This window comes from Hoplias malabaricus, chromosome 1, assembly GCF_029633855.1.
Source record: "Hoplias malabaricus isolate fHopMal1 chromosome 1, fHopMal1.hap1, whole genome shotgun sequence".
Classification (NCBI taxonomy): domain Eukaryota; kingdom Metazoa; phylum Chordata; class Actinopteri; order Characiformes; family Erythrinidae; genus Hoplias; species Hoplias malabaricus.
This window is the reverse complement of record NC_089800.1, coordinates 70,034,242-70,046,524: the sequence shown is the minus strand read 5'-3', so window position 1 is coordinate 70,046,524 and position 12,283 is coordinate 70,034,242. Positions and strand designations below refer to the sequence as shown.

The 12,283-nt window shown below is 37.0% G+C and overlaps 2 protein-coding genes across 2 annotated transcripts in view; both read right to left on the bottom strand.

The window, feature by feature from the left end:
- Positions 1–4,685, bottom strand: part of shtn1 (shootin 1) — a 51,386-nt gene extending 46,701 nt beyond the window's left edge. Inside the window, exons 1-2 of the mRNA XM_066672317.1 lie at positions 4,572–4,685; positions 1,544–1,596 (exon numbers count right to left, since the gene is read on the bottom strand). Of these exons, the coding sequence (XP_066528414.1) occupies positions 1,544–1,596; positions 4,572–4,629 (111 nt within the window). The 5' untranslated portion in view covers positions 4,630–4,685. The remainder of the gene's footprint in view (positions 1–1,543; positions 1,597–4,571) is intronic.
- A 1,709-nt stretch (positions 4,686–6,394) lies between these two features.
- The window catches only part of atp6v1ba (ATPase, H+ transporting, lysosomal, V1 subunit B, member a), a 40,757-nt gene continuing 34,868 nt past the window's right edge, over positions 6,395–12,283 (bottom strand). Inside the window, exons 11-14 of the mRNA XM_066672286.1 lie at positions 11,444–11,526; positions 10,846–10,950; positions 10,391–10,520; positions 6,395–7,991 (exon numbers count right to left, since the gene is read on the bottom strand). Coding sequence (XP_066528383.1) covers positions 7,846–7,991; positions 10,391–10,520; positions 10,846–10,950; positions 11,444–11,526 — 464 coding nt within the window. The 3' untranslated portion in view covers positions 6,395–7,845. The remainder of the gene's footprint in view (positions 7,992–10,390; positions 10,521–10,845; positions 10,951–11,443; positions 11,527–12,283) is intronic.

Genomic DNA, 12,283 nt, shown 5'->3' with positions numbered 1-12,283 from the left:
TGGATATTTACACTGTACTATAGTCAGAAAGTCCAACAACCATTTTCAAGGACAGAACATTATGTAAAATGCAATAATATAAGAAAGTATCTTTTCATTATTTTAAATTCCCTCAAACATTTCTTTAACTGAATAAAGTAAAAAAAAAACAATTATTTTCAATGTTTTCAACGGACCAAATTGATTATATTTTGTAAATATAAACAAATATTGAATTTGATGCCTCCAATACACTCCCTTGAAACACAGAGTCATGTTTCCACTGTGTGACATCAACTTCACATTTAATTAAAGTATTTAATCATTTGAGCACTTAGGATACTAATTGTTACAGTTCTGCAAGTGGAATTTTGGCCCATTCTTGCTTGATACTAGATTTCATGACACAACATTAGAGAGAGATTTGGACTGCATGTGTAGCTACACTGTTTTAACAGGAGGCCCGATACTAACATGCATCTTGAATCCTTGAGATTATCTTGAACCCAGAAGATACGGTTGTGCTTCAGCATAGGATAGATGAATGGCATACTACATACTTGATGATGCAGCTGCAGACTGTGGTAAGTGGCAAAGGTTTTCCATAGTACTCCCAAGCCTATGTGGCTTTTCCTTCTGAGGGTCCAGAGTCATGCCTGTTCTACAGTGGTTTTGGCCCTTGCACTACTGACTGAGATTTCTCTGGATTCGTTGAATCTATCACCATATTATGTATGTCAGGGTTTGAAAGTGCCAAATTCTTGGCATTCTTGCACTGAGAGATGTTCTTTTTAAACTGTTTGACAATCCCTTCACAAAGTTTGGCACAAAGTGAGGAGACATGACCTTCTTTGGTCGATGCTTCTTTTATAGCATGAAACCATCACCTTTTATTGTGGAATGTTTTGAACAGTTTACCTTGAATATTCTATAAATTATCCAATTTTATTTGGTCCCTGCCCCAAACTTTTCAAAGTGTGTTGTGAGCATTAACTAAACATATTTTTATATTAATAAATTACCACCCATATGATCAGTGACAACACAGGAAACAATCCTCTGTAAATGTGTCAACAATAAAAAAAACAAAAACCCGGATTCTCATTTATGGAATTTATCAAATGTCCTATTGAACTATTCTTGATATGGGGTTTGTAGAGTGTAGTGCAGTTATTACACTGATTATTTACACTGATCTATGGTCAGATCTTTATTTAAACTGTACTACAGTAATTTAGATTGTTATTTTCATGACACTTCAGTTTAGGTTGTTATTTATTCTACACTACTCTTATATAGTAATTAGCTCTGTGCTATGGACAGATTATTATTTACCCCGTTACAGACAAATATTAACACCTACTGCACTCAGAATGTTTTTTCTGTGTACTACAGTCAGCTCATTTTAACTTGTAGTTTATTCTATCCAATAGTTTAGATTCTTGTTTAGACAGTACCCCAACTATTCAGACTCCAACACTATTACTGTATTTTGTTTCTCTGTTTACTGTGTTTTCACTGCTATTTGTTACATGTAACACATTATATGAACAGACACACTCACCTCTATCTTGGTTTTCTCATGCTCTTTCCGTAGGCCCTCATACTGCCGAAGAGCTGTGGAGAAACACGGAGTCCAGTAAGCCATTATCAACAACTGACCACAAACACAGCCCAGTCTGCACCTACATCACCATCACTCTCATGGCCAAAATAGTACCAACAACACACACAAGGGATTTTCAGCAGCAAACCTCTGGCCTCAAAACTGAGCTATTGTGGGAAATGCTAATCACTCTTGGACTATGACCTCTTTCCAAATCTATAAACAGCAGGAGCCAACAGTTCTGTTTTAGTTCGGTTTTAACCACGGAACATCTGTGTGTGGAGCCAGCATCACAATGAGGCAAGTGAGCAAGATCATAGTCATCAGCTTCCAGTGAAAAACAAAGCAAGACTGTGGTTATTACAGTTTATACCTCCACAACCACGGTCCTAAAAATGTGCATATTGAGAAAACTAAGTATTTCTTTTATAAAATATACAGGTATGTGGAAGAACAGGGGCAACAGTGGCATAAAGGGTTATGAAGCATGCTTGGGACTAGGCCTGTAACAATAATTACATTATCTATCTATCAAGCAACATATGAACATTTCCGCTGTAGTTTTTGCTGACCTTAATATTGAGCATTTTGTTTATGTCATAAATAATTTAGTCAGTCCTGTTGTTCTGTAATATGTTTTTTTTCTGGTTTCTCTATTCTGGGACCATTATATTGATTTCTTTTAAAACAGTGGATTCATATTACTTATGTTTTATTTAGGATTTTTTGAGGATATTTCTATATTCACACAACAATGTCTGAGTATTCCACAGTTTTGCTAAAATGTATTGTTCTTTATTAGTTGTGTAATTGAATTATTATGCTATTATATTATGAAGTCACCAGCATGAACCCCTTGACTGGCAGGTACTCTTGGATTCCCTTGGACTGCCTCCCCACTCAACATCCACAGCTTGAAGGTCCGTGATCATCTAACCCCTGAACTGCTCTCTGAGGGCTGAGGTAGCAGCCACTCCCAATGTTTCAGGTGTGTGTTTGTGTGTGTGTGTGTGCGGAACTGTGTGCATTTGTGTGTGTTTGTGTGTGTGAGTTCACTGCCATGGATGAGTTAAATGCAGAAGAAGAATTTCACTGTATAATGACAATAAAAGCATGTAACGTTTGAGGACTTTTCTGAGTAATCTCATAGTAGTCACGGAATAATTCACAGCTGTAATGTTTGGTTGAATTAAGTTTTGTTTAGTTGTTGTGCTGCTTTGAATCTGGGTCTCATCACTGACTTTGAATGTTGAACAAAAAGAGAAGAAAATGTGTCCCACACACTTCGCTTTCTCTGTTAGAACTCAAGCAGTATTTTTAACTAAGATTTCTACTCAAATAATCATTATCTCACAGAAGAAACAAAGTCTGTATGGGTTCAAGGCTGTCTGTCTACTTCAACAGACATATTCTATTCAACTGTCTTAAATACATTCTCGATTTTTGACATAATGTGAACACACCACCTGCCTTTCAATCTGTGTTTAAATGTCACCGCTAATGAACCAATGGAAGTGATCTGAGTAATTTTTAAATATCTTCAGTTACTTAAGAATACAGTTTCTCTCTCCTGGAACATTACCATTTTTGAGATATGAGGTTCTCTGCACTGACAAATAGCTTTTTGTCTGCATTTATGGCTTGTGTACTATTGTCTGCTGCTGGTGAGAAAGAATGTCTATGAAGACTGGCCTTACCTTTAGTGACCCTTATGAGCCAGTGAGAAATGAAGACCACATTCCAGCTACAGACAACAAGACAAAGCCTCAGAGTCCATTCAGGTTATCTGTCCATCTCTGTAACTCCATGTTTTTTTTGTTTGTTTTGGGGTTTTTTCTTGGACCAGAAGAAATGGTTCAACATTATTCTCTTTGTATAGCTTTCTGATATGAATGGTTTTTACATGGCTAAAGATGTTTTAGTATTCTTTTAACCAAATTATCATGTTTATATGGTGTTGTTTATATGCAAAACGATGGATTATAAGTGAAATCACCCATCAGTGCCACAGCTGAGAATAACTGCATGGCTTTCAAATGGCAATGTTCCAAGGACAGTCTCAAAATAGTGGATTCAGACAGCCAGGTTTTCTTATGTCATAATCGTAAGTAACCAATCCCATCAAATTTGCAGGGTGGGGCTATGGAGCTGCAGGAAACTGGAGGAGGGGGACTACTTGCATATTCCTAGGTCCATTAATTTGTAGGTCCAATGTTGTAGATATTGATAGATGTAGTTAAAACTACAGATAATAGTTTTTAGGGATTGAATACACCAGCAATTGCCTTCATAACTGGTTTCCTGCTCTTCAAGTTGTAACTTTACAGGGATTTCCAAGTAATGCTTTTGTCTTCTTTACATTTGATAAAAACTATGGGAATAAATTAATAAAATATGACCAATTTTAAAAAAGCATGCATATTTCTGGAAAAGGATGAGAGAATGATTGAAATATTGGGAATAACGTAAGTATATGTAGCCACAAATTACGTTTATGCAAAATATTTCCTCAAATGGTTTACATTTTTTTCCACAATAGACAACTAACGCAAAGACACAACAGTGGCATAAAACAGAAAAGCAGTAATTTTCCTCAGAGTCGCCAGAATCCTATATTTCAGGTGGAACCCAGAGTTGAAATAAGCCTAGCAACAGGAACACAGTTCAGAGGCTTACCCCTTCAAAATGTTGGTGGGGGGGGAAGAAAGCCAAGAAGCACAGAGAGTGAAATAAGAACAGCAGAGGCGGAACTGATAGGGGAAATCGCAGATATTCCCAACAGAATGCAAATTTTTGCTAAAACTCAGCAAGGTTTACTAGTTTCTGTCTTTAGTGCAGGACAGAAGTCTCTCCGGTGTTTTCTCCTTATACGGAGCTGTAACAGACCTGAGGTGGACAAACTCGCTCAGAACAATGCTGAGATTCGTCACCTAACAGCAGTTTATAACTTTGAAAGTAGGAGTAAAGCCCTGCTGAGGTGGTTTACCTTGGTCAGAGAGCTCATTGATGGTCCTCATTTGTTTTTCTTCTTCGCTCGTCGCCATTGGAAAGAGTGACCTGTCTGGACCTGTTGCACTTTACCTTCACCTATTTACTGCGCGAGCAACAGGAACTGATCTCATGCGCGCGGCGCACCTGACGATTAATCGTTCGACGGTATCATTTGATAGGAATTAATAGACATTTCTGTTTAATAAACAAAGAAAATCTGAGTCTTGGGTTACAAAAATATAAATACAATTACATTTAATTTGAACTACATTTATTTATTTATTATAATTAAAAATCTGCACAGTTTATTTTAAAATGTACTTTTTGAATGGTGATTTTGATATAATAGATCAACCCTTCAGGAAATGTTTAATGTTGTTACATTTTATCATTCATTCCTTCATTCATTATCTGTAAGCGCTTATCCAATTCAGGGTCGCAGTGGGTCCAGAGCCTACCTGGAATCATTGGGCGCAAGGCGGGAATACACCCTGAAGGGGGCGCCAGTCTTTCACAGGGAAACACACACTCACACATTCACTCACACCTACGGACACTTTTGAGTCGCCAATCCACCTACCAACGTGTGGTTTTGGACTGTGGGAGGAAACTGGAGCACCCGGAGGAAACCCACATGGACATTGTATCATATAACATCAAATGTCATAGAATATACAAAAATAATAAATCATAAGACATGAAGTTAGTTCAGAAGTGTTTGGAATAAACCTGGGTAATTTTGCTTCTAGACACCCCATACAGTTTTTTTACAGCACCCTCCTGAGGGAGGGGGTTGGCTACATAGTAGTTTCTGCAGTGCTGAGACTATAAATACCCATTTCTCTGTATTACAGGTTAGTAGAACAACTATTTAGAAGCTATATTTTTAAGGTACACATAGTCCACATAGTACCTATCATACATCTGATACATTTAAACTTTTTCAGACAATTCCTTTTAACTATTCAGGACTGCTATGCATTATGGAACCTTAGCATAGCTAGCTGTGTATGCATTGTTCATCATTGTTCTTTCGGATACACTATGGGTAACAGCATACTAAAGGGAATTTTACTTTGTCACTCTAAATTTGTTAATTCTGACAACACTACAAAATGGCCGACATTTCATGACATTTACAGACTTATAAAGTATTGTTTAACGCTATATGGGCAAAGGTTTTTGGACACCTGCTCATTCAACTTTCTCCTGAAATCACAGATATCATTTGGTAGGTTGTTCCACTGCAGCAGTACCAGCATCTTATTTTCTGGTAAAGTTTTAAACTAGATGCAACATTGCTGGGAACATTTGATAATATGAAGCCACAAGAACATACAGGATTACAAAATCCACCCCAGTGTATTCCAAAGGTACTTAAAAATGTCCACGACTCCAGAGCCTCTATTCCATTGGTTAAAAATCCTATTTTAACTTACATAATTTTTGTAGCTCAAACACAAAGAAATAGTTTTCACTTAAATACCTACACTCACCAATAAATCCCGTAAATACACATCACTCTATTCACAAGTACATATTTCAGTATTTCCAGTCATCCACAAATCCCTGAAAACCTTAAAAGAGGCTTAGATGTAATTAACGTGAAAATGCTCAGCCATGGCAATGAATGCTTGTGTTGTCATGGTGTATCTTCAAAAATAAAACAACACAAACAACTTCATTTTCATTGGAGGGGGTCCTTAAAAGAGCTGCAATTCTGTATTTATAAAACCACATTAATAAAATTAGTAACAGCCCTTGAAAAAATTTTTGATCAAATAAACAGCCATAACACTGGAGATTAATATAATTTAATTATTTTTAATCAACACAGAAATAGAATTTGTGCATATCATAAAGATTTGACTATGATCAAGAAAGAAAGGAAAATGCTCAACAGATATCACAAAACACATCTAACTAAAATGTAAACATCCTGTATGTTCATTTAACACAAATGAGCTTGGAGCTATGCGTAGTGGGAATAAACTGATATATTTAAGGGGATTAGATCAGTGTTATGTCAGTCCTGAAGATCACACACAGCATATTTTTATATGTGCTTTGCTCTAATGAGGAAAACACAAGACATGTCTGGATTTGGAATTGAGAACCTGTTTATAACACTTTGTATTATTAGTCAAAGTAAAGCTACCATCAGTCACTGCAATGTTTCATAAATAATGCTCCGTTTTGCTTGCCTTAAATCCACTATGTTTTGAGTATGAAATATGTCAATATTTCTTTTTGACAAATTTACTGCATGACTTTTCTGCTTGTACAAAACAACAAAGACTACTTACAGGAATGTTAACAGTAAATAAATATATGTCATAAAACCTCATATATTCAAAATAGAAATTCCAAAAGGAACGTTTCTAATATACGGAGATTGAATAACAAAAAATCTTTAGAACATATATAATGGCCAAATTACCTTGAAATGTTCACAATATTTTTACCCCAAATGGTGTAAAAACTATGAGGTTTAATGACAAAGATAATAGTCTAAAAGAGAACAGGAGACAGGCCGAAAAGAAAACGGTATAGAGCTCTGAAGTTTTGCTGTCATTCTGTATTTGATGGCATGCCCATTGTGGAACCCTGTGGAAAACAATTCTTTTAGTTTATCCCCCCATAGAGAAAACTAACATAGACCTGGGATTCCTATAGAATGATGACATCAGAGATCTCGTCAGACAAACACAGTATTGTTCCCTTTCAGCTCAAATTAACATTTAGAACAAAAACTTGAGAAAGGAGGAGGATGGGTCCAGCATTTGTATCGTCTATTAATTTTTAGGTTTGTTTACATCAGAAAAAAATATCAATAAAATCAAAACAAACAAGTAATACAGTAGACTAATCACAGTTATGTATTCAACCAACACAAAGACATCCTGATATACACACACACACACACACGGAGAGTCTACAGAGGATACTGTGCCTGGAGCCAACACTTAATTTAAAGGGGCAAAACACAAGACCTAGATGCATGTTACGTTCCATCAAGGGTGCCTTAATAAACTCTTAAACTGTAAGATCCAGTATGTGGGATGAATTTCCCTTTAAATTACAGTACAAGACTAATAACTGAGTAAAACGCCTGCAGTTTAAGAGGTTAAAACATTTTAAAGTCCAGTATTAAGCCCCCATATCTAAAGCATGACTTTGTTCTCTGGGTGGAGGTGGACACAAGTGCCAGAGGTGCAAATGCTGAGAGTGGCCTCAGGTCATGTGACCTCCGTCTTTGATCATGGTAGTTAGGAGGTTCCGTGGCGCGACTCTCTTGGGTAAAACTCGGCCAGTGTGCTCTGAGGGATTCGCTTCAGCATTTCTTTAGGGAAGATACGCAGCAGCTGCCAGCCAATGTCCAGAGTTTCAAACACCGTCCTGTTATCATATGGGCCTGGAAGGAAAACAGACACACAAGATATTATTAACTTTACATGAAGATTTAGCTCTTAGTAACAGCTATCACCAACGATATCAAAAGCATGTTTTAATTCAGGAATGTTTTAAATCAGGAATAACATAAATCACAAAAGAATGAATCCTGTAAAAAATAAATAATTGATATAAAACAAGAAAAAAAACAAAGAAAAAGGAAGTCACTGTAGATAGTAAAATATATTGTAGAAAAGTAGCCACTGAGCCTAATTTTGAGGTTAAATCTAGGACTAGATGGTGAAATATTTACCAAAACATCTATGAAATTACTCAGTAAAGTGTATCAATTAGTGTTGGGGGGTCGGAGTCCTAGTCTCACATTTGTAGACTCTCTAGAGAGAGTCTGGTACCTTTCACCATTTAATGTGGCCAAGAACCACCTCCTACTACAGGAGAAGAAATTTGACTGACACACAAAAGGACCACACGTCTGCTCATCTGGCATGACCTGTAGAAATTGAATCTTTGATTCATGTCGAACTAGTACCAAATGATACACGGAAGTTTTTATGCACGGATGTACAGACAGCCAATCACAATGCAACTGGCCGAATCCTGACAGTGAGACCACATTAGTGCACTAAAGTTATCAGGCTCTCCGTCTACTTGTGGCCGGAGCGTCTATTGCTGAGACTAGGGGAGTCCTAGGTGGATTTGCTGTTCAAAAGTGTCCATAACTGTGAACGTGTGCATTGCGTTGTGAATGACTGTCCAGGGCTTTGTATATAGGGTATTGACTCTGTTTCGGCTTTGTATAGGCTCTAGACCCACCACGACCCTGGATTCGTGTGGCAGGATGAAAGCCGAAACATGACACTGAATGTAAACATAACTTGTCTGAAATTTAAGATGGTACTCATTTTTAATAGAGTTAATCACTTCATTTTAATCCAACATGAGGAAAGGCCTTCAGGATACTGAGGCTGAAAAAGTTTTGCATTTCCAGTACTCTCCTAGGCCATAATGTGGAAGTGAAATATTTTCCTTGAATTGCTTGTGTAGAAGTAATAGGTTCACATCCATACAGCTCTTTCTGAAAAGAGAGACTCCGCTTCATAAACTCATGCTAGACTGAAGGCCACCTAAAGTTTCAGCAGAAACTGGAAGAAACGTACTGTGCCAATAAAGTCTGTGTAAATATTCCTCTACTCCTTTGTTCCCTCAGTAATTCAACATCCCTGTGAAGAATGCAGACATGTGTGCAGAGTCCAAGTGACACACAAGAATACTTGGAGAGGGATGAGGGGGGGTGGAACCAAAAAAAAAAAAAAAAAAAAAAAAAACACACACACACATACACAAAAGACGACACTATTGTGGTTGAAGGCCATTGTGCACTTCTGTGTTAGGCCTCAGCTGCACTAAACTACTAAAAGATACAAAATCTTCCAGAGTGCAAACAGATATGGAGGGGGGGAGGGGGTCCTTTTAGAAAATAACTTAACCCAACTTAACCCTTTTATCATAAATATTGTATCCTAAACATAATAGAACACCCGAGTTGTTCACCACAACATTGGCGAACAATAGTAAATAACTGTGGTTTTATTAAGAGTGCCATGTACGCAACTTGCCATATACATTTGAAAAGGTTGATATGCCCATCCTTACACACTACAATTCTTTGGGTGGTAAAACACTTTAGGAGAGACCAATTTCAAACCAAAGAAAGGCAGTGCATTATATATATGTGTATATATATATATATATATATATATATATATATATATATAGAAAGCACACACTGAAATTCTTCAATAATTCAAGCTTCAAAAACCTTCCTTGCTGAAGGAACTTAACCAGTTTCCTAGAATGACTGCAGAAAAACAGCTATTGTAAAGCAACACAAAAGCAGATGGGGTATTTCCACCAACAATTCATACGGTGATCAATATGAATCGTGGTTATCAGTGAGGAGGTAAATTGGCGATGGAGAGAAAAGAAAAAAAACTCAGACTGTACACAGTAAAAAAGCAAACATACTATTTACAGAGTTTAAAACCTGTTCAAATATTTACACAAACACATACAAAGCATGTGCTTTCTTAATTATGGTGACCAAGCACTGATTTAAATTAATTAACAAAATAGAGATGCTTTCAGAAATGCATTAAGGAACTGCAACAAACTATGTCCTGGCCGTAACTTTAATCTCTAATGTTACCAACCCCATAAACTAGCATTTGGGGTTCTCTACTAAGCGTGCCATCTTAAACATTGTGATAGTGGCACTTTGAAAAGGAATGGTGGAGGTTTATCCTCCCAATATGGTAGCATTGTATGATGGGGAGACTAGCTTACAGGCACCAAAACAAAATTTTTTTTTTGCTAAATTTGAGTAAAGCTTTGTCTTTGTACCTTGAGCAATGAAGTTCTTCTCAAACTTCTGCAAGAACTCCAGATACAGAAGGTCATCAGATGTCAAAGCTTCTTCTCCCACCACAGCCTTCATTGCCTGCACATCTTTACCAATAGCATAACAGGCATACTGAGAGAGAGAGAGAGAGAGAGAGAGAGAGAGAGAGAGAATTATAATACAGCTAATCTAGAGAAAACATAGTAGTCAAATTTTGTTAAATTGAAATACTTCCACAAATCATGTATATATTTTACCACCCCCTCATGGCCTGTTAAACACGCTACATCTAGAAATCTGACACGTTTTATGTCTGTGTGCATTATCTTTCATTAATTTCTCTGTTTTCTTAACTATTTGGTAGAAATAATTGCTTAATTCAACAGCAGGGTGCACAGTTAATTGAACATTAATAACACCCCTGATGGTAGACAAACAGTAATAAAGAGTAGTTCACCAGTTGGTTGGAGACATCTGCATGATCTTTGCGAGTCATTCCCTCTCCGATGGCCGACTTCATCAGACGAGACAGAGAGGGCAGCACATTGATGGGAGGATAGATCTATAAACAAAAATAATAAAGGAAGTTTATATTTCATTATGAAAATATTTTATATATAAAAAGACACTTTATATATGGAATATATTTTATAAAAATAAAAATTTTCCAGCTTCTCCATCTTGCTATTAATCAGGATGTTTATGTTATTGTACCTTTACGACTGAATTAAGAAAGTAATCTCTGTTTTGATTGATACAGATCAGTACAGAGATATATTCAGGGATATTAGAGGAAACAGTACAAATGTATAGATCATTTGAAAGAAGGCAATGATCTGATCACTCATTGACGGGCAGGAACAGCACAACATTTAATTTTATTCTCTCCACTCTCATTACTTTGACCAGGAGGGGCAGGATTTGTGTAGCCTAAACAGGTGGGATTAAACTGCAGGATGTCTTATGAAAATGTACTTCTGGATGTGACATCACAAAGTTTTCGCAGCTTAGTGTTTTTATATGGATTGAAGTGTGAAAGGCACTTGTTGCCTTACCTGTCTGTTATGTAGCTGCCTGTCCACATACACCTGACCCTCCGTGATGTAACCAGTCAGATCAGGAATGGGATGAGTGATATCTAGAAAATAGAAGACAGTCAGTATGTAATAACAGGAACATAACGCAAAGCAATTAAACTAGCATAAACCAGTTGCCTCAAACAGTCCTGGGGTTTCCAGCACATTTGCAGGTATCCCTGTATAACATTATTTAGGTTTCTGATGTTAATGTTAATCATTATTTCAATGGAGAGTCCTCGCAAGTATAGTAGAACCAATGTGTGTTTTCATTCACTGGCACAGATGGGTTAAATGTGGAGGAAAAAATGAGATTATACCTTGTACAATGACAACAAAAGCACATTAAATGCATGTGTTTGAGCAGTAAAAAATAAATAAATTTTCTTCTAGACATGGAGTTCAAGTCCCTTGGCCTTTACGGTAAACAGCAGCTGAATGCAGACCAACATTTAATGGAATATTGGGTTTACTGGCACATGGTGGCATGTGCTTCACCTACACTCCACTTTTACAACACATATCGATCCACAGACAATGTTTACACAACCTTAATAACCATCCTGGTGGCTGTATGTTTGGGACCCTTCTAGAAGGAGCAGTCAGTGGTAATAGTTTGTGGAGAACTAGGGGGACATATGTGTGTGTGAGAGAGAGAGAGAGAGAAAATTTCCTAATACAGCTATAATGGGGTACACCCATTGAGAAACACACACTGGTCCTTACAAGGATGTTTCTATAGTAACCAAAGAAATGGAAAACGCTCATCTCTCTGTGGTCTGAATCAATACAGAAACATCACCTCTGTTTCTCCCTGCC